General features: G+C 38.2%; 1 protein-coding gene across 1 annotated transcript in view; it reads right to left on the minus strand.

Annotated features, from left to right (window-relative positions):
* Positions 1-23786, minus strand: part of LOC112817007 (phospholipid-transporting ATPase ABCA3-like) — a 96124-nt gene that overhangs the window by 36890 nt on the left and 35448 nt on the right. The window contains 4 exon segments of the mRNA XM_073890440.1: positions 2874-3086; positions 3434-3587; positions 3827-3981; positions 15570-15699. Coding sequence (XP_073746541.1) covers positions 2874-3086; positions 3434-3587; positions 3827-3981; positions 15570-15699 — 652 coding nt within the window.

The following is a 23786-nucleotide window of genomic DNA, read 5'->3' on the forward strand; positions in this document are numbered from 1 at the left end:
AAAAAATAGACAAGTGTGACCACAACAAACTAAAAAGATTCTGGGGGCGCCTGGGTGGCTTAGTTAGTTAAGCATCCAACTCTTGGTTTCGGCTTAGGTCGGGAGCTCATGGTCGTGGGACTGAGCCCTGAGTCAGGCTCTGTGCTCAGTGGAGAGTCTGTTTGAAGATTCTCTCCCTCTGCACCTCCCTCCATTCACTAGCTCTCTCTCTCACTCTCTAAAATAAATCAATAAATCTTTTTGGATCACTACATCAGAAACTAATGATGTATTGTATGGTGACCAACATAACATAATAAAATAAAATAAAACTAAAAAAAAGAAATTAAAAAATAAAAATATTCTGAATGGCAAAGGAAACAATCAACAAAATGGAAAGGCAACCTACAGAATAAAAGAAAATGCTTGCGAACCAAAAATTCCTAGGAGAAAACACAGGAAGTAATCTCTTTGACATTGACTATAGAAACATTTTTCTAGATACGTCTCCTGGCAAGGGAAACAAAAGCAAAATTAAACTATTGAGACTACATCAATACTAGCTTTTGCGCAGTGAAGGAAATGTCAACAAAACAAAAAGCATCATGAGTGGGAGAAGATATTTGCAAATGATATCCAATAAAGAGTTAATATCCACAATATACAAATAAATTATACAACTCAACACCAAAAAACAAATATTCAATTTAAAAACGGGCAGAAGACTTGAAAAGACATTTCTCCAAAGACATATAGATGGCTAATTGACACATGAAAAGATGCTCAACATTACTCATCATCGGGGAAATAGAAATCAAAACCACAAGGAGATATCACCTCACACCTGTCAGAACGGCTAAAACCACATCTTCTTTATCCATTCATCTTTTGAAGGGCACCTTGGCTCCTTCCACAGTTTGGCTATTGTGGACATTGCTGCTATGAACACTGGGGTGCATGTGCCCCTTCTTTTCACTACATCTGTATCTTTGAGGTAAATACCTGGTAGTGTAATTGCTGGATCATAGGGTAGCTCTATTTTTAACTTCTTGAGGAATCTACATACTGTTTTCCAGAGTGATGGTACCAGCTTGCATTCCCACCAACAGTGTAAGAGGGTTTCCCTTTCTCCACATCCTCGCCAACATTTGTTTTTTCCTGTCTTGTTAATTTTTGTCATTCTAACTGGTGTAAGGTGGTATCTCATTGTGGTTTTGATTTGAATTTCCCTGATGGCTAGTGATGTTGAACACTTTTTACGTGTCTGTTAGCCATTTGTATGTCTTCTCTGGAGAAGTGTCTGTTTGTGTCTTCTGCCCATATATTGACTGGGCTGTTTGTTTTTCATGTTGAGTTTGAGAAGTTCTTTATAAATCTTGGATACCAGCCCTTTATCTGCAATGTCATTTACAAATATCTTCTCTCATTTCGTAGGTTGCCTCTTAATTTTGTTGACTAGTTCCTCTGCAGTACGTATATACAACGGAATATTATTCAGCCATCAGAAAGGATGAATATCCACCATTTGCATCAACATGGATGGAACTGGAGGGGATTATGCTAAGTGAAAGAAGTCAAGCAGAAAAAGACAATTATCATATGGTTTCACTCATATGTGGAACATAAACAATAGCACAGAGGACCATAGGTGAAGGGAGGGAAATCAGAGAGGGAGATGAACCATGAGAGACATGGACCCTGGGAAAAAAAACTGAGGGTTTCAAAGGAGAGAAGGTGGGATGGGGGAGTAACAGGGTGATGGGTATTAAGGAGGGCACGTTTTGTGATGAGCACTGCGTTATATGTAACTAATGAATCATTGAACACTACATCAAAAACTAATGATGTACTATACAGTGGCTAACTGAACATAACAATAATAATAATAAAAAAAAAGAATGGCTAAAACCAGTAATACAAGAAACAACAGGTGATGGTGAGGATATGGAGAAAAAAGAACCCTCTTGCACTGTTGGTAGAAATGGAAACTGATGCTACCACTGTGGAAAGCAGTGTGGAGGTTCCTCAAAAAATTAAAAATAGAACTACTATATGATCCAGTAATTCTGCTACTGGGCATTTACTCAAAGAACACAACCATGCCAATTCAAAAAGATATATGCACCCCTATGTCTATTGCAGCATTATTTACCAGAGCCAAGTTATGGAAGCAACCTAAGTGTCCACCCACTGATGAACAAATAAAGACGATGTGGTAAATATATACAATGGAATATTACTTAGCCATAAAAAATGAAATCTTGCCATTTGTAACAACATGGATGGACCTAGAGGGTGTCATGCTAAGTGAAATAAATCAGACAAAGACAAATACCAAATAATTTCACTTACATGTAGAATCTAAAAAACAAAAAAAGTAGACAAAACAGACTCAAAGATACAAGGAACAAACTGTCAGTTACCAGAAACAGAAGGGGTTGGAGGTCAAGCAAATAGGCGAAGGGGATTAAGAGGAATAAACTTCTGGTTACAAAATAAATAAGCAATGAGGATATAATATGCAGCATGGGGAATACAGTCAATAATATTGTAATAACTTTGTATGGTTACAGATGGTACCTAGACTTATCATGGGGATCATTTTGTAATGTATAAAATACTGAATCACTAGGATGTACACCTGAAAATAATAGGACAGTGTATGTCAATTACACTTCCATATTAAAAATAAATAAACTATGACCATTACTTCAAAGGGCTCATAGCTGAGCCCCAAATAAAAGGATAGAGGAAATCACAGAAGTTTTGGGGAGGTAGACAAAAAATTATGGAAATTATATTAGAATAGTATTCCTAAGACATCAATATCCATGAAGATTATGTTTGAAGAATATTAAGATATCAATATCCAAAAAATAATCAAAGGGAGAGACCATATATTTTTTTCAGGAAAACTGAAGAGCCACAGCACCGCAGGGATCCCTTGACCATGATGGCTATGCGGTCACCCAGGAAGTCAGCTTCATCCATGTAGTGGGTGGTCAATAAGATGGTACGATCCTGTTTATACTGCTGAAGGACATCCCAGGTGGCCCTCCTTGAGGTTGGGTCCATGCCAGATGTTGGTTCATCAAGTATCACCACCTAAAGTCCAGAAGAACAATTTTATAACCATTAAGCATTATGTACTAGTGTCACTAAGGTCACTAAGTGTCACTTATGGGGCTTACTCTGGTTTTGCTTTTTCAGTCACTTGTTCAGTTAAGCTAACAAGTTTAGACTAAAACTGAATTAGGAATGCTAGAATAATTCCAAACCTTGACAAATTTATTACAATAATTTGATAATGTAAATTCCATATGGGATTAATTTGTAAGGTTCTTTTTACAGTGTTAGATCCTTATCAGCTCTCAGGTTTCTGTTGGCTGATCTTTTTAGACCAGCTTTGGTGGGGATCCATTTTTAGTGTCCCCCCCCCTTTTTTTTTTTTTTTTTTTACCCCCCCTAATAGTTGTTATCATGGAGAGTCTGCGCTTCATTCCTCCACTCAGTGAACATGAAAATTCATTACGCTTATCTAGCAGGTTAAAAGCAGCCAGCATATGATCAGTTTCCATAAGACGTGTCTTTTGAGGTATTGCTTTTACCTAGAAAGAGAAACCAGTTTACATGGTGCTTCCAGCTTTTTCCTTAGAAACACTTTAAACAAGCCTTTTCTTATATGTTTTCTATAGTGTCTTCTTCCCTTAGCCTGTCTTTACATTTAAAGGAGAATTCATCAAAAATCAGTTTTTGAACTTTCTAAGAATAAGGATATTGATATTTGGTAATCTACCTGAAGTACATCAATAGAGTGGGAAAAAGGAACATATCTTTTTTGGCTTACCACACAATAGAAATAAAGGTGTTCTGACACGGTCAAGTAATTAAACAACAAATTTTGTTGGAGACACAAGCCCAAGCTTTTCCTGATCTGGACCATCTGCTGTGAGATGTCATATCCATTAATATAGGCCTCACCACTGGTAGCAGGATAGAGACCTAGGGATCAAGCAGAAGATGTAACAATACCTTAGCTTTCATGAGGGAACATGACAACAAACTTTTCATTAAAACCTTAAATTTGAAATCTATATATGGATTATTCATTAGAATTAGCAATATCTCTCAGAAGAATATTCCAAAAAATACCAGTTGTTATATTTTGAGGTGATGAGATTAAAAATAATTTTTTATTTGATTAACTGCATGTTCTAATATTCAATGAGTACAAATCACTCAGCTATATAAAAACACTAAAGAGTTTGTTATATTAGAACTTAACAGCATTGCCATCAGCCACTTGACAACATTTATGAATTATGTTATTTTTTCAAAAAAATTTATTTTATTTTATTTTATTTTATTTTATTATGTTATGTTAGTCACCATACAGTACATCATTAGTTTTTGATGTAGTGCTCCATGATTCATTGTTTTCGTATAACACCCAGTGCTCCATGCAATACGTGCCCTCTTTAATACCCATCACTGGGCTAACCCATCCCCCTACCTCCCAAAAAACCTTCAGTTTATTTCTCAGAGTCCATAGTCTCTCATGGTTCATCTCCCCCTTCATTTTGCCCTTCCTTCTCCTAATGTCCTCCATGCTATTCCATATGTCCCACAAATAAGTGAAACCATATTATAATTGGACTTTCTCTGCTTGACTTATTTCACTTAGCATAATCCCTTCCAGTCCCATCCATGTTGATGTAAAAGTTGGGTATTCATCCTTTCTGATGGCTGAGTAATATTGCATTATATATATATGAATTATGTTATGAATTGTACACTGACCTAGACTGTGGTAAACTTTTAATTAAAACTTGAAAACCCAGATAATAAATCTGTTATCCTTGAAGAATTTAAATTCTAGTCAGGGGAGGTAACACATAGTAACCTAAAATAGTTTCAAAATATTTATATAATTTTTATCCATAGCTCTCATAATTATTGGTTAAGTTTAAAGAAGAAACTATCATTTAAATCCAGTAACTCATTAATCCTACTTTACACTTGCTGTGGTAAGCATTGAGTATTGTATAGAATTGCAAAATCCCTATGTTGTATACCTGAAACTAATATAACATTGTATATCAGGTATACTTCAATATTATAAAAAAAGAGAACATGACCAAGAGGATAAGTGTGGTCACAAATATCCAACATGTCTCAAATTATCCCTGTTGTGCTGCAGTCCCCTCCATCATGATGTTTATTCCAGAGGTTTTCATTTTTTAAAAATTTTTTTATTGTTATGTTAATCACCATATATTACATAATTTGTTTTGGTGTAGTGTTCCATGATTCATTGTTTGTTCATAACACCCAGTGCTCCATGCAGAATGTGCCCTCTTTAATACCCATCACCAGGCTAACCCATCCCCCTACCCTCCTCCCCTCTAGAAACCTCAGTTTGTTTTTCAGAGTCCATCATCTCTCCTGGTTCGTCTCCCCCCCAGAGGTTTTCATTTTTAACAATGTAGTCTAATTTAAATGCATTGCAATGAGACTGTTTAGCTGATCACCCCCTTTGACTTCTTATTTCTGTAGTGGATCTTTCCTTTCTGATTTTAGTGATTTGAATCTTCTCTGTTTTTTTTTTTTTTCTTGGTCAGTATAGCTAAAGGTTTGTCACTTTCATTGATCTTTTCAAAGAACTAACGTTTGGTTTCATTAATTCCCTTATTTCCTTCTTTCTTTGGATTTAGCTGGCTGTCTTAGGTAGACAGATTGTTTATCTGAGAACTTTTTAATGTAGGAATTTACAGCTATAAATTTCCCTCTAAGCACTGCTTTAGCTGCATCTCATTAGTTTTGTGTGTTATGTCATTTTCATTCATGTCAAATATTTCCTAATTTTCTTTGTGATTTTTTCTTTCACCATTAGTATTTAGAAGTATGTTGTTTAATTTCCACAAATATGTGAATTTCTCATTTCTTCCTATTGTAAATTTATAATTTCACTCCATTGTAATCAGAAACTACACTGTGTAATTTGAATCTTTTAAATTCATTCAGGCTTTTTTTGTGGCCTAATGTATACTCTATCATAGAGAATATTCTACATGTGGTTGAGAAGAACATAGATTTTGCTATTAGATGAAATGTGTATAGATACTTATGAGATCTATTGTGTGTAATATTTTTCAAGTCATCTATTTATCTGTTGATATTCTGCCTACTTGCTATATCTTTCATTGAAAGTGGGATACCGAAATCTACAATTATTATTTTTCCATTGTCTATTTCTGCCTTAAATTCTGACAGTTTTTGCTTCACATATGCGGGAACTTTGTTGTTAGGTGCATATATATTTATAATTGTTACAACTTCATACTAAATTGACCCCTTTATCATTATAAAATATCCTTCTCTATTTCTAGCAACACTTTGTTTTAAAGTCTATTTTGTCTGATATTTGCATAGCTACTGCAGCTTTACTTTGGTTGCATTTTGTGTATTCTTTACGTCTTTTTACTTTCAAACTATTTGTATCTTTGAATCTAAAATGTGTCTCCTGTACAGAGCATAGAGCTGGATATCTTATTTTAATACATCTGACAATTTGCCTTTTCTATGGATTGTTTAATCCACTAACAATATTATTATCAATATAGCCGGGTTTATGTTTGCCATTTTGGTTTTTTGTTGATGCCTCATGTAATTTTTGTTACTCTATTTATTGCTTTCTTTTGCATTGACTATTTTCTAGTGTAACATTTAAATTCCTTTAATGATTTTTTCACTATATATATTTTTGACTTATTTTCTTAGTAGTTGCTCCGAGCCTTACTATACACAATTTAATTACCAGGTCAACTTCAGATTTATATTAACTTAATTCTAGAGAGCTGATATAGTTTTGTTCCCTCTTCTCTATTTTTGTGCTACTATTGTTATACACATTTTATCTACATGTGTTACGATTCCAAAAGTACACTGTTATAATTAATACTTATATAATTTTACACCTATTACAGAAGTGGATAAAGGAGAGCAAGCATGTAATTATAGTTTGTTAAACTTCTTATTTAGCATTTTTGGTCCTCTTCATTTGTTCGTATGGATTTGCGTTCCCATCTAGTATCATTTCCTTACTCTATTACAACTTTGCTCCCATCCACTTCCTTTATGCTATTATTGTCAGATTTATTACTTTTCTGTATTACAGGCCCAACATTGCAATTATATAAATAGTTTTATACAATTTCTTTTGAAATTAGTTAAAAGAAAAAGTGATATGTATTGATACTGTCTTTTATAATTACATAATTAACTTAAAAATTTTTTTATTAACATATAATGTATTATTTGTTTCAGGGGTACAGATCTGCGATTCATCAGTCTTACACAATTCACAGAGCTCACCATAGTACATACCCTCCCCAATGTCCATCACCTAGCCACCCCATCCCTCCCGCCCCCCTCCCCTCCAGCAACCCTCAAATTGTCTCCTGAGATTAAGAGTCTCTTATGCTTTGTCTCCCTCTCTGGTTTTGTCTTGTTTTATTTTTCCCTCCCTTCCCCTATGATCCTCTGTTTTGTTTCTCAGATCCTCATATCATTGAGATCATATGATACTTATCTTCCTCTGATTGACTTATTTCACTCAGCTACCCTCTAGTTCCACCATGTCATTGCAAATGGCAAGATTTCATTTTTTGATGGCTGCATAATATTCCATTATATATATATGTACCACATCTTCTCATATCCATTCGTCTGTTGATGGACATCTAGGCTCTTTCCACAGTTTGGCTATTGTGGACATTGCTGCTATAAACATTGGGGTGCACATACCCCTTTGGATCACTACATTTGTATCTTTGGGGTATATAACCAGTAGTGCAATTGCTGGGTGGTAGGGTAGCTCTATTTTCAGCTTTTTGAAGAACCTCCATACTGTTTTCTAGAGTGGCTTCACCAGCTTGCATTCCCACCAACAGTGTAGGAGGGTTCCCCTTTCTCTGCATCCTCACCAACATCTGTCGTTTTCTGATTTGTTAATTTTAGCCATTCTGACTGGTGTGAGGTGGTATCTCATTGAGGTTTTGATTTGGATTTCCCTGGTGCCGAGTGATGTTGAGCACTTTTTCATGTGTCTTTTGGTCATTTGGATGTCTTCTTTGCAGAAATGTCTGTTCAAGTCTTCTGCCCATTTCTCGATTGGATTATTTGTTCTTTTGGTGTTGAGTTTGATAAGTTCTTTATAGATCTTGGATATCAGCCCTTTATCTGTAGTGTCATTTGCAAATATCTTCTCCCATTCTGTTGGTTGTCTTGGTTTTGTTGACTGTTTCCTTTGCTGTGCAAAAGCTTTTTATCTTGATGATGTCCCAAGAGTTCATTTTTGCCCTTGCTTCCCTTGCCTTTGGCGATGTGTCTAGGAAGAAGTTGCTGCGGCTGAGGTCGAAGAGGTTGCTGCCTGTGTTCTCCTCTAGGATGTTGATGGACTCCTGTCTCACATTTAGGTCTTTCATCCATTTGGAGTTTATTTTTGTGTGTGGTGTAAGGAAATGGTCCAGTTTCATTCTTATGCATGTGGCTGTCCAATTTTCCCAACACCATTTGTTGAAGAGACTTTTTTCCATTGGACATTCTTTCCTGCTTTGTCGAAGATTAGTTTGACCATATTGTTGAGGGTCCATTTCTGGGCTCTCTGTTCTGTTTCATTGATCTACATGTTTGTTTTGGTGCCAGTACCATACTGTCTTGATGATTACAGCTTTGTAATAGAGCTTGCAGGCTGGAATTGTGATGCCACAAGCTTTGCTTTTCTTTGTCAACATTCCTCTGGCTATTCGGGGTCTTTTCTGGTTCCATACAAATTTTAGGATTATTTCTTCCATTTCTTTGAAAAAAGTGGATGGTGTTTTGATAGGGATTGCATTAAATGTGTAGATTGCTCTAGGTAGCATTGACATTTTAACAATATTTGTTCTTCCAATCCATGAGCATGGAACGTTTTTCCATTTCTTTGTGTCTTCCTCAATTTCTTTCATGAGTTTTCTGAGTACAGATTCTTTGCCTCTTTGGTTAGATTTATTCCTAGGTATCTTATAGTTTTGGGTGCAATTGTAAATGGGATCAACTCCTTAATTTCTCTTTCTTCTGTCTTGTTGTTGGTGTATACAAATGCCACTGATTTCTCTGGACCGATTTTATATCCTGCCACTTTACTGAATTCCTGTATGAGTTCTAGCAGTTTTGGAGTGGAGTCTTTTGGGTTTTCCACATAAAGTATCATATCATCTGCAAAGAGTGAGAGTTTGACTTCTTCTTTGCCAATTCGGATGCCTTTTATTTCTTTTTGTTGTCTGATTGCTGAGGCTAGGACTTCTAGTACTATGTTAAATAGCAGTGGTGATAGTGGACATCCCTGCCGTGTTCCTGGGGAAACATGGAAAATCTCTCAGTTTTTCCCCATTGAGAATGATATTTGCTGTGGGTTTTTCATAGATGGCTTTTATGATATTGAGGTATGTACCTCTATCCCTATACTCTGAAGAGTTTTGATCAAGAAACGATGCTGTACTTTGTCAAATGATTTTTCTGCATCTATTGAGAGGATCATATGGTTCTTGTTCTTTCTTTTATTAATGTATTATATCACACTGATTTATGGATCTTGAACCAATCTTGCAGCCCAGGAATAAATCCCACTTGGTCGTGGTGAACATAATTAACTATGATATGTCATCTGTGTTATATGTGTATCTATGTGTGCATGCACGCATGTGTTCAGATTTCCATCTCAGCTTACTGCTTTTAGCCCAAAGAACTTTTTAAAGGTAGGTCTGTTAGGAATGAATTCTGTCAGGTTTGTTTATCTGGGAATGTGTTATTTCATGTTAATTTCTGATACCTAGAGATGAGACTCTCAGCTGACAGTTTTTTCTTTCAGCACTTCGCTCTTTAAAAAAATTTTTTTTGTAACTGGAAGTTAGTACCTGTTAATCCCCATCACTGATTTTGCCCATCTCCCCCCACCCCCCGCCACCTTCTCTCTGGCAACCACCATTTTGTTCTCTGTATTTAGAGTGTTTCTTTGTTTTTGTTTCTTCAAGTCAACATATGAGTGCAATCATAAAGTATTTGCTTTTCTCTGTCTATTTCACATAGCACAATACCCTCTAGTTATATCCATGTTGTTGCAAATGACAACACAATACACAGACACACACCCCACATATATATACACATTATATACACCACATACATACATACAACACATATATATATACCACATACATATATATGTACACTATATATACATATATCACATCTTCCTTATGCATTCATGTGTTGATGGACACTAGGGTTGCTTCTATTTCTTAGTTGTTGTAAATAATGCTGCAGTAAATGTAGAGGTACATGTATCTTTTAGAATTACTGTTTTCATTTTCTTTGGGTAAATTCCCAGTAGTGAAATTACTGGATCATATGGTATTTCTGTTTTTAATTTTTTGAGGAAATTCCATACTATTTTCCACAGTGGCTGCACCAATTTACATTCCCACCAATAGTGCATGAGGGTTCCCTTTCCCCACATTCTCCCTAACATGTGTTATTTCTTGTCCTTTTGACACTAACCATTCTGAGTGGCGTGCAGTGATATCTCATTGTGGTTTTGATTTGCATTTACCTGATAATTACTGATGTTGAGCATCTCTTTTTTTATAAAAAAAGATTTTATTTATTTTAGAGAGAGAGAGAGCATGAGAGTGGGATGAGGAGCAATGGGAGAAGCAGACTCCCTGCTGAGCAGGGAATCCAACATAGGGCTCAATCCCAGGACCCTGGGATCATGACCTGAGCCGAAGGCAGATGCTTAGCTGACTGAGCCACCCAGGTGTCCCTTGAGCATCTTTTCATATGTCTATTGGCCATCTATATGTCTTTGGAAAAATATATATTTAGGTCCTCTGCCCATTTTTTAATCAGATTGTTTCCTTTTTTTGGTGTTGAGTTGTAGGAGTTCTTGTCATATTTTGGATATTAACCCCTTATTGGATATATCATTTGCAAATATACTCTCCCATTCAGTCTGTCTCTCTTTTGTGTTTGCTGATTTTTTCAGTGATATACATATGGATTTCTTTCTCTTTATTCTTTGCACATTTATGAGTGGTTTTTGATATATGGTTACCATTAGGCTTGTATATAACCACTTCTGATATAGCAGTTTATATTAAGTTGATGACTGTCCAAATTTGAAACCATTCTTTTTTCCTCTCCTCCCCATGTTTTAGGAATATGTTGTTATAGTCTATATTATTTTATTTTGTGAGTTCCTTGACTGGTTTTTTATAGAAATATTCATTTTTACTGCCTTTGTGTTTCCTACCTTCATACTGTCATTTTTGGTCTTTCCTTTCCACTTTTTAAAGTCCCCTTTAATATTTCTTGCTGGGTTGGTTTAGCGGTCATGAAATTTTTAGTTTTTTGTGTGTCTGGGAATCTTTTTCTCTCTCCTTCTATTCTGAATGATAGCCTTGCTGGATAGAAGTATTCTTGGCTGCAGATTTTTCCCAGTCAGCATTCTTCTAGTTTGCAAAATTTGTGCTGAAAAATCTCCTGCTAGTCTTATGGGTTTTCCCTTGTAAGTTAGTTTCCTTTTGTCTTGCTGCTTTTAAATTTTTTTCTTTATTATTATATTTTGCCAATTTTAATTAATATCTTAGTGTGGATCTGCTTTTGTTGATTTTGATGGGGGTTCTATGTGCCTCCTGGATCTGGATATGTTTCCTTCCCCAGATAGGGATGTTTTTAGCCATTATTTCTTCAAATAAATTATCTGTCCCCTTTTCTCTCTCTTCTTCCGGGACTCCTATAACATGAATGTTATTACATTTGATGGAGTCGGAGTTCCCTAAGTCTATTCTCATTCTGCATAATTCTTTATTCTCTCTTTTGTTCAGCTTGATTACTTTCCACTACTCTGCCTTCTAGGTCAGTAATTCATTCTTCTACTTCTCCCATCTTGCAATTCATTCCATCAGGCATGTTTCTCATTTTGTTTATTGAACACTTTATCTCTGTTATGTTGTTCCTTACTTCTGTGTTAAGGGCCCCACTCATGTCTTCCATTCTTTTCTCTATTCCACTGAGTATCCTTATGATCACTGCTTTAAATTCTCTATCAGGCATGTTGCTTTTATCTGTTTTGCTTAGATCCCTGGCTGTGGCCTTGTCCTGTTTTTACATTTGGGATAAATTTCTCTGTCTCCTCATTTTGTCTGCCTGTGTCTGTTTCTGTGTATTAGGAAAGTCAGCTATGTCTTCAGCTCTTGAAAGTAGTGACTTTATGAAGAAGAGGTCCTGGAGTGCCCTGCAGTGCAGCATCCCCTGTTCACCAGAAATTGGCACTTTAGAAATGTGTGTTGTTTATGCCCTGCTGTTGTGTCCGAGTCAAGTTTCCTCTCAGTGAAGTCATCTGCAGTGACTCTCCAACTTTTGTGGGAATGCTTGTTCTCTGTGGTGTTAGTGCGACCCAGGCAGGCCAGCTCTTTTTTTTTTTTTTTATAAGATTTTATTTATTTGAGAGAGAGAGAGAGAGAAAGTGAGCAGGACAGAGGGAGAGGGAGCAAACTCCTCGCTGAGCAGGGAGCTCGACTTGGGGCTTGATCCCAGGACTCTGGGATCATGACCTGAGCAGAAGGCAGATGCTTAACTGAGCCACCCAGGCACCCCCAGACAGGACAGCTCTGAAGGGGTGTACCTGCTGGGGAACTTGGGAGTGTGGTGGCAGTGTTAGCAAATTTGCTCTGGGCCACTAGTCTTATGCTGGATCCCCTGAAGGGCGCAGTGGCTGAGGGCCAGAGACTGGGCTTGGTGCACAAGGATGGCTGGTTGCAGCACATCAGACGTACAGGGCACACGATGGCAGGACAGGGTGCATGTGTGGCTTTAAGAAAATTTGTCCTGAGCCCAGGACTGAGGCTAGCAGGCTTAAAGTGGGTGAGTCCTCAGGAGAACTCATGGGCATTGTGCACTACTAGCAGGTTAGGTAGCAAGTGTATGTGCAGTCCTGCTGCCTGCAGATGGCCCTGTGTTTATGCTGGGACCAGGAAATTGGGGGGTGGGAGTGAGAAAGGGGGAAATGATGCCTGCCAACTCCCTCAGTTTTGGAGAATCCCCGAACATGCTCTGAAATCACTATGAACAGATTTGTCTCCCATTTGCCCCTGGCATTGTGTAAACTGCTGTTTTTATGTTGCCTCTCTGTGCAGGCTGCTGTTTCTTCAAGGGCAGGGACCCAGCTATCACCAGCCTTCCCTGCTTGTCCAGTGCCGAATCAGCTGACTTTTAAAACTCCAGGCTCTAAGTTCTACTGGTTATACAAATTCACAGAATTGAGCTCCTCTGATTTTCAAAGCCAAAAATTATGGGGATCAGTCTTCCCCATGTGAGCTCCCTGGTGCGAAGATCCACTTCTCTGCCCTTTCTGTGTACAACTCCCTCCCTCCCGAAGGCAGCCTCCCTCTGCCTTTCTGACCTTTCTAATCTTTCAGATGCAGTTTCTTGTCTATATTTAGTTGTAGAGTTTATTCTGCTAGTCTTTGGATCACTCTCCAGTTTACTTATTTGGATATAGATGATATCTAGGTGTAAATATGGAATGGGATAAGCTCAGGGTCCTCCTACTCTGCCATCTTCCCAAACTACCCTGCATATTGTGTTCTACAACTTAATGGAATTCATTTATTAGTTCTAGTAGTTTTTTGGTGGTTTCTTTAGCATTTTCTACATATATCATCTGCAAATAGTGACAGTATTGTCTTCCTTACCAATTTAAATGCCTTTTATTTCTTTTTCTTGTCTGTTGGCTGTGACTAGGACTTCTACTATTATGATGAATGAAAGTGGGGGGAGTAAACATCTTTGTCTTGTTCCTGATCTTAAAAGATTTCAGCTTTTCACCATTGAGTATGATTTTAGCTGTAGGTTTATCATATATGGCCTTAATTATATTGAAATATGTTCCCTCCAAACATACTTTTGGAGTTCCCTCCAAACATACATTGAGAGTTTTTAATCAAGAATGGATGTTGTATTTTGTCAAATGTTTTTTTTTCTGCATCTACCGAGATGATCATAGGTTTTTTTTTCCTTCCTCTTGTTAATGTGATGTACCACATTGATTGATTTGCCAATATTGAACCACACTTGTATCTGTGGCATAAATCCAACATGGTCATGATGAATCCTTTTAATGTATTGTTGAATTTGTTTCGCTAACATTTTGTTGAGGAGATTTACATATATGTTCATCAGAAATATTGACCTGTAGTTTTACGCAGGGTGCTTGATTTGGTATCAGGGTAATGCTGACCTTGTAGAATGAATTTGGAAGTTTTCCTTCCTCTTCTCTTTTTTGGAATACTTCGAGAAGAATGAGCATTAAATCTTTTAAATGTTTGATAAAATTCACCTGTGAAGACATCTGTTCCTGGACTTTGGTCATTGGCAGCTTTTTCATTACTGATGCAATTTCATTACTAGTAACTGATCATTTCAAATTTTCAATACTTTTTATTAAATATCATCCCGTTGCTTTCTGGCCCCCATTATTTCTAATTAGAAGTCAGCTTCTGGTCCTATTGGGGTGCAACTGAATGTGACAAAGTATTTTTGGCTTCCTGCTTTCAAGATTTTCTCCTTAATAATTTTTACTATAATATTTATGGGTGATGATCTCTTCACATGTATCCTATTTGAAGTTTTTGGAGCTTCTTGAATGTGTAGATTAATGTTTTCAGCCATTATTTTGTAGAATACCTTTTTGGCTTTGTTCTCTTTCTCCTCTCCTACATTCCAATACATGTATGCTGGTGCATTTATTTATTTATTTATTTATTTATTTATTTATTTATTTATTTTTTTTAAAGATTTTATTTATTTATTCATGAGAGACAGAGAGAGAGAGAGAGAGGCAGAGGGAGAAGCAGGCTCCCAAGGAGCAGGGAGCCCGATGCGGGACTCGATCCCAGGATCATCATGACCTGAGCCGAAGGCAGACGCTTAACCATCTGAGCCACCCAGGCGCCCTATGCTGGTGCATTTAAAGGTATCAAAAATTGCTATGAAACTTAATTTTCCTTCATTCTTTTTCCTTTGTTTTATTCACATTTTAAAATCTCTATCAATCTATCTTCAAGTTCACGAGTGTTCTCTTGTGACAATTCACGAAATCTACTGTTGAGCCCCTTTAATGAATTTTTCACTTTGCTTATTGTACTTTTCAACTCCAGAATTCCCACCTGGTTCTTCTTTTTATAATTTCTATCTTTTCATTGGTATTTTCTATTTGATACTCTTTTCATACATTCCATTACTTCTTTAATCATGGTTTCCTTTAGTTCTTTGAGAATGTTTATAATGGTCACTTTGTAAAATCTTTGTAAAACCTGTTATCTGCTATCTCTCACATGAAATTATTTACAATTTAAAAAGAAAGATTACTGAACAATTTTATGTATCACTGAACTGGCTAAATTGTAAATATCAAAAGAATACACAAAAGTCTTGTAGGCTTGACCTACAGTGTCTATGTGAGGATACTCTGGACAGATATCACTTACCTGAGAGAATAGATAGAGTAGTGGATTTTCCTGCCCCATTGGGTCCTAGAAGAACAGTGATCTGCCCCACATATAAATTCAAAGACAGGTCTTTTACAGCTATCTTGGTAGTATTTGGCACTCGGACTTCCTGTTGAGGAAAACCCACAAATATTAACTTTATCACTATTACTTTGGAAAGACAAGCACTCATATCAAGTATCTATACAAGAAACCATACCACATAATCAATCTCATGAGGAAAAAAATCCAAAATTAAGAAGGATAAAAATGTGACTGGAAAAAAAATATCTGAAGGCATAACATGAGCTGTAAAATTTCACAGTAAATCTATAAACATCCCCTCAGTAATATCCATTTATGCCTTGATTCAATTAACATCTTAAAGCTGATAATGCCATAATCTTCTTCAGTCCATGCATTTGTCCTGGTTTGAAGAACTGCCAATACAAAACCTGGATAGAACATCTAAGATGTAGATGTTTTATAGGCATCTCAAATTTCTTATGTGTAGTTTAGCAGTGCTCCTGCTTAAGACGCAAAAATATGGAGGGGTGCCTGAGTGGCTCAGTTGGTTAGGCATCCAACTCTTGGTTTCACCTCAGGTCATGATCTCCTGGTCATGAGCTCAAGCCCTGTGCATTGGGCACAGAGTCTACTTCAGAGTCTCTCTCCCTCTTCTGCTCACACACTCTCTCAAATAAATAAATAAAATTCTTTTTAAAAAGATGCAAAAATATGGAAAAAGCATCACTCTCACTCTAGAAAACAAGAAACTTGTTTAAATAATCTAAAAAATCGTAAATTTTCTTGAACTCATCAGAGAAGTGACTTTTCCAGGCAACCAATTAGCCTTAAATTTAAGAAAAAATAGATGCCTTTAAGGAGAGATGATATATAAACATTTGCTTATCTGGAGGAGACACAGGCACTATGTAACTAATAAAAAGATTTTGGTTAAATTTTTAATGAAAATGAAGTAAAAATACTTTACAATATCTAAATAAAAAAGTTGGGATTCAAGCCCATTTCATTCAGACTTTAAACATATATTCCTTCCAGTATAACCCACTGATGGTGAATAAAGCAATACCACAACCAAATCTTGTGGAACAAAAAAAGCTATTTCTCTTTTACTCCAAATGGCAATAAATGTTTTCTCCCTAGGTGTCCTCATCCTCTCTTTTCCCTAGACCAAAGCATCAGGCTCATGAACTGCTTATTTGAAATCTCTACTCAGATAAGTGTGTAAAGTTTTACATCCAAAATGAAGCTCTTAATTTCTCAAAGTTTCACTTTAAAACCAACTAACCAAGCAAACCTCAAATTCTCCCCCAATGTCTCCAATATCCATAAATTGCTCCACCAACCATCCATTGCTCAAGGCACAAAACGAACTACTTTAGTTTCCTCCTTTTCCTTCAATTTTACATCCAACCAGACAACAAATCTTTTCAGCTCTAACCCCAGATATATTCTGAATCTCTATACTTCTATCTCCACAAGACTAGTCCACACTGCCACATTTTAGCCAAGCTATTATAAAAGCCACCAATTTGTCTTCTTTCTTCCACTCATAATCCTCACAGCAGCCAGAGTGTTCTCATAGAAAAATAAATTAGATCATGTCTCTCTACTTAATAAAGGTCAATACTGGTTGATGTACGTTTGGGTTCCTTCCATAATTTGGCTATAAACATTGGGGTGCATGTATCCCTCCAGATTAGTATTTTTATATTCTTTGGGTAAATACCTAGTCGTGCAATTGGTGTATCATAGGGTAGTTCTATTTTTAACTTTCTGAAGAACCTCTAAATTGTCTTCCAGAGTGACTGCACCCATTTGCATTCCCGCCAATGGTGTAAGAGGGCTCCCCTTTCTCCACATCCTCACCAACACCTGTTGCCTTCTGTGTTAATTTTAGCCATTCTGACTGGTGTGAGGCAATGATGTGGATGGAGCTAGAGAGTGTAATGCTAAGGAAAGTGGCCAGAGAAAGACATTTAGAATTTAAGAAACAAATGAATACAGGGGGGAAAAAGAGAAGCAAATAAGAAACAAACTATTTAAAAATGCAAATAGGCAGGCAAAAAGGCAACTACAAACAAACTATGGAGAACAAACATGGTCACAGGAGGGGAGGTAGGTGGGGGGATAGGTTAAATGGGTGATGGATATTCAGGAGGGCACTTGTTATGAGCACTGGGTGTTGTATGTTAAGTGATAAATCACTAAATTCTACATCTGAAACTAATGTTACACTGTATGTTAACTAACTGGAATTTAAATAAAAACTTGGGAGAAAAAATAATAAAGGCTGATAATTATTTCCTAATATTAAAAAAATGGAATTCAAGCTTTATTATGGCCTTCAAGGCCCCCTGTGTGGTTTATACTATGACTATACCACCAAATTCATTTCATGTCATTCTTTCTCTTTGCTTTCTTCACTCCAACTTTAATCTCATCTGTGTTCCTCAACAAATGAAGCTCCTTTCCATCTCAGAGCTTTGAATTTTCTGTTTGAATTATCTGTACCTAGTTTTTCATCTATCAGTCCCATTCTCATCATTCCAGTCTCAGCTCTAATGTCATTGTTACAAGCCAGGTTCCAAGGAACCTTGATTAGAAGATTAGAATGTAGTAAGTTTATTAAGGAGTGCTCTCAAGATCAAAACCTGTATAGGAGAGAGCTGGAATGGCAACTGCACAGAGGATGAAGACAAAATACAGTTCAGTATCTCTAAGGCCTCAGGTGATCCCATGAGGAGCTTTTAGGCTAGAAAGGCTATTTAAAGTTATCCCAAGTTGAGAGACAGGGTCCTTATGTGTCCCCACATTGAATAGTCATTGGATTTGGGTTTCCCCAAGACAAGGAGCAAGAGCTTAGGTGAGGTGACCTTCTATCACCAAAGATATTCAAACAAGGTGACACTGAGAGCTGTTAACTGAAGCTGTCAGTGACATGACGCTCTTTTCCACAGCTGGTAACAAGTCTTTCAGTCCAGAGGGTATCATCTGGGAGTGTAGTATATTATCCGGTCCACTCCTTGCACTGAATTCTCTTCCTTCACCAAGTTCTGGTAGCAGCTACTCCAGGACTCCAGTGAAACTCTTTTCATCAGGGGAACTTATGTGCCCCTGACCTTAACACTGCAACTGATATTATCTTCATAATTTACTATCCATTCTAGATTACTCTCATCTTTGGCTAGCACTGCTCATGATCTAAGTTACTGTGTACTCCTCAGGCCATGACTGCTGTATTTCTTCATTTACTATCAAATTGAGTAGGAGAGTACAAAGACATACAAGTGGAACATGTGAGTACCAAATATATTCCTCCCTGTTCTGTGTAATAGCTAACAACCCTACTTACTGGTGTTTAGAGTCAATCACCCTTTGCCAGAAATGTGATAAATGTGATCCTCTTCTTGTCTGTTGGTCTCTTGGCATAAAAGGTTTTAAGTGCCTTGGCAGTAACCAGTTCATAGTTCAAAGGAACTCTTGAGGGGGCGTCTGGGTAGCTCAGTAGGTTAAGCATCTGCCTTCAGCCTCAGGTCATGATCCCAGGGTCCTGGGATTGAGTCCCACATCAGGCTCCCTCCTCAGCGGGGAGTCTTGCTTCTCCCTCTCCCTCTCCCACCGGCTTGTCCTCTCTTTTGCTCACACTCCCTCTCAAATAAATAAATAAAAATCTTAAAAAACAAAACAAACAAAAACCAAAGGAACTCTCAGTGTATCTTCCTCTTGGGGATCAGAGGCCATGGTTGCGATGACAGGAAGCACCAACTGCTCAAGTGGATCACTAGAAGTTCTAGCAACTAGGACCACTCCTGCTTCTACCCCTCGGGTTTCTAACCATGTCTCCTACCTCTGGGCAACATAGCACTACATAATGGTCTTTGCTATAGCGTGAATACTACATCCGGAAGGATGGGAACTCATTTCCACAAGTTAACATCTTTATGCAGTTGCCCCAAATATGCCTTCAGCAGGCTATTTCAACATTCTCTTCAGATGGGGATTTCTGAATATATATAATAGACCAGTGCATCCCAGTGTTGTGAGCTCACTGCTGTACCTCCTTTGCTGGAAAGTGGGATTCTTTGATGTGACAGTACGTAGAATCCCAGACTGGTGGACCAAACCAAGCTCTGGGATGTCATCTTGCCTGAGACTCTATAGGCAAAAACGTGCCTAGAGTAAGGGTTGATTCCTATAAGATGAAGCACCTTTCAGTGTGAAAGAGGTCCAATGTACTCATCTAGACACCTCATCTAGACACCAAGTAGATGTCTGATCTCCTTTTGGAATGGTCCTCAGAAGTGAGCTTTGTTGAGGAGATGCTAGAAATGTGGCAATAAGAACAGCAAGGTTCGGGGCACCTGGGTGGCTCAGTCATTAAGCATCTGCCTTTAGCTCAGGTCATGATCCCAGGGTCCTGGGATCAAGCCCCACATCGGGCTCCTTGCTCCATGGGAAGCCTGCTTCTCCCTCTCCTACCCCCCCTGCTTATGTTCCTTCTCTCGCTGTCTCTGTCAAATAAATTACTAAATAAAATCTTTAAAAAAAGAATAGCAAGGTTAACTTAGGGAGTGAGGGCCCATATTTCAGTTTTTCTTATACTCCTGCCACTGCAGATTTCTATTCCTGTACCCCTTGTATGATTACTGATGGCAGAGGCTGGTTAATGTCACCCGAGTCAATTTGTCTACATGGTTATTTAGTAGTACTTCTGTGATATGTGGTCTCTGGTGGATGTTAACATGCATTACAAAGATCTTCCCACTTTCTCATTCCTATAGTTCCATCCATGTGCCTCTAACCTAGAATTTCTTGTGTAGTCTTTCTCACTGTAGGCCCTTAATTTGCCAGATCATTCACCACCGCCCAGTTCAGTGGTTTTGGGTCAATCCTGTGACACAAAGTGGAGGACCAGGAAAATAGCCTGAAGTTCTGTCCTTTAGGAGGATTTCTTTCCCCTTTTGTCTTTCAAGGTTATTCCTATTTGGGGCTTCAGTGTAGCTCCCTTCACCCATGTACCAAGCTGAGCTACCTGTGAAGCAACCTTGGAACTTTTTCCTCCTGTGTGAGTTGGTTAATACATCTCAGAATGGCCACGTGTGTGAACAGAGGGAGAAGTACTAAAGTAATAGTCGTGGATGACATCAAGATTTAGATCCCCTGCTCACAAAGACTGCTGATGTCCACTGATTCTGCTCATGTTCAATCTTTGATATACCACTTCCATCTTATGATGGGTAGCTGTTGGTCTTGCCTCTCCCTACTGATATGATGGTTCAGCTTATGATGGAACCCAGTTCATGATGGCCATTGCTGGACACAGTTATTTGGTATCCCATGATCAGTTGCTTCATCTCTACCAAGGCTCAACAGCATGCCAGAACTGTTTTTTGAAAAATATAATTCTTTCAGTTGCTGATGGCATGGCCTTGATCCAGAACACTAGATGCCCACTGAGGCTTACCATAAAATCAACATGATATGCTTTCCCAGTATGACACCCACAAATACCATAAAGTCTGCTGAGTTGGGATGACCAAGCAGCAGGCGTGCTTCTACTACATCCTGCTGCAGTGTCCTTTCCCGCTCCAGACTCCACTCAAAGTTGGGAGTAGGAGAAAAACAGTATTCTCAGGTACAGAATATATTGGCTTCAAAACCTGAAGTAGCCAGCAGGCACTATTTTCCTTTTTCATGATGGGAGGTATATAATACACTAAATTATTCTTTACTTTGGGAAGAATTACTGGCAGATACCAGATCACTAACTCCTAAAAATTTTACCAATGTAGTGAGCCTCTGAATCTTTATAGGCTTTATCTGTCCCCTCCTGAGAATACATGTCTGACCAAGGCCTTCAAGAAACTTGCCATTTCTTGCTTATCTGATCCAGTTATCAATATAGTGGGCCAGAGTGATGCTCTGCAAAATGTATAGCTAATCCAGTTCCCTTCAGATTATATTAGGACAGAGAGCTGAAGAGCCTATAGCCCTGGACAAATAAATATATACTGTTGCTGTCCACTCAAATGAATACAAAGATCTCTGATCCCCATTTTGATGGTACAGGAAAAATAAGTTTGCGAGATCAGTGGCCCTATATCATGTTCTCAGGCTGTGTTAATTTACCACAAGTGAAAATTACCACACTTGACACAAAAGCGGCAAATAGGTGAACGATTTGAATTTGTGGTAGATCCACTGTCATTCTGCAGGTTTGCAAGGACCAGAGTGGAGGGTTAAATGGGGTTAAGGGGAATTGCTACTCATGCTGCTTGCATCTATGCCACTTTCCCAAGAATGTGATATTGCTTTCGATTTACCATCTTGGCCACTGGGAGAAGGAGGATTCAAAGGATTCCCCCTGGCTTTTCTAATAGGACAGTCATCCCCAGAGGCCAAAGAATCAAGATACGGGTTTTTACATCGTCAGGTATGTCATTTCTAATTATACATTTGGCAACTATAGAAATGTCCACTAGATGGTACTGTAGTCCCAGTGTACCTACTGTAAGTCATCAAAAGCCAAGATTACATTTATTACCTAGCCTGCACATAGCCTCGCTCTAACAACAGGATCGATATGGTACTTCGGATCTCCAAGTATGGTTACCCAAGTAAATTGCTAGAAGTCCCTTTGTAGGACTTGGGTAATCGTTATCATGTACATTTGCTGTGATGTTGCAGAGCACTTCTACCTAGCCAATCCAGACCCTCCTTCAGTCAGTGAGTGTGAGCTCTGAACACTGGAAACTGTGGAGACCACCCTGAATTTATATATCGGGTGCTATCTTAGCTCCTGATGATACAACTTTTATTTCTTCTGGTAGGACAGGTTGGGCAATATCCTCACTAGCTATCCTCCCATCTTGCCTCAAGAGAGCTATGTTCTGTTAACCATCATTTGTGGACCAGGTGTCCCAGACTGCCACTCCATACTTGACACTTTATTAGAAAAATTGTTCCCACCTGTGTCACCACCTATCCTCTGTTATGTTGGACTCATGTTACCTCCACTGCTACTAGTGAGTCCATTTCTGTTAAGGTATCTCCTACTGCCAGCCCTTATTAGTGCGGCTGGTATTCCTCTCACTAGTATATTTATTGCTTTGACTGGGCCCACCTGCAAAAGCATGGTCATGTAGTAGATTAATTGGGCGAAACTGGTTCAGGGTCTTTCTGAGGCTGCAATCAAGTGACAACCTGGGCTAAGGTCATCTGAAGACCTGACCAAGATCAGGGTATCCACTTCCTAGCAGGCCTACTCAAGTTCATACTGATTGTCTGGGGAAAATTCAGTTCTTGTCCATATGAGCAGCTTGAATGGCATGGTGCTATCTTCAGAGCAAGCAATTCACAACCAAGCCTAAATGACTTCTATGATCCAGCCTTGGAAGTCCCATACTTCACTTGCACAGTATTATACAGGTTACAACGTCAGCCTATTCACTGCAGAAGGGGACTGTACAAAAATGTGAATATCAGTGAGGATCCCCGGGGGCCATCATGAAGGCTGCCAGCAACCACAGTCCACCCTCTGCCTCCAATGACTCATTTTGTTCTCACATAAAAACACCTTCACCTGCTCTCAGTGCTACGAATGTCTCAACTATTTATAGCATCAGCTCAAAGTCCAGGGTCTTGTCATCTAAATCAGGTCCAGGTGTCAATTAGCCTCTTGTGGTCTAGTTTCTAGAGATTACCTCTTAGAGTACAATTACTCTAGAAAAGAAGACGTGTGATCCAAAGGGACTTGAAATCTACCATCTTCCACTCAGGATCCTCACAAACCTAACACAAAGTAGTGGGATATGCATAAACTAACCACTACACATACTCTCGGTGAAATAAGTGGAAGGCAAGAAGCATAAGGCAGTCAAATGAAATTCTGAAATCTATTTGGCATTGTTGGCAGTTCTCTGATTAGGACTCAAGACCAGAGAATAATTCTCCAAGGTTCTTGACTCTACTTTCTATTCTCAACTCTGACTTCTCAATCATCCTTCCTTCACCATGAAAAGCATCCCATGGCTGCAGCTGTTTTATTCTAGCCTGCTTTCTATTTGTAGGTGTTTGGCAGTTCAAAGGCCTCTATTCATTTCTTACTATTTCAGTCCTTTTAAAGAAGTTAGGGGTATTTCTTATAGCACAATTTTATTTAAATTTTGCTCAATCAGACCACAAAAACCA

Source organism: Callorhinus ursinus, unplaced genomic scaffold (genome assembly GCF_003265705.2).
Source record: "Callorhinus ursinus isolate GAN/ISIS: 27379988/994484 unplaced genomic scaffold, GSC_fseal_2.0 scaffold169, whole genome shotgun sequence".
Lineage (NCBI taxonomy): Eukaryota > Metazoa > Chordata > Mammalia > Carnivora > Otariidae > Callorhinus > Callorhinus ursinus.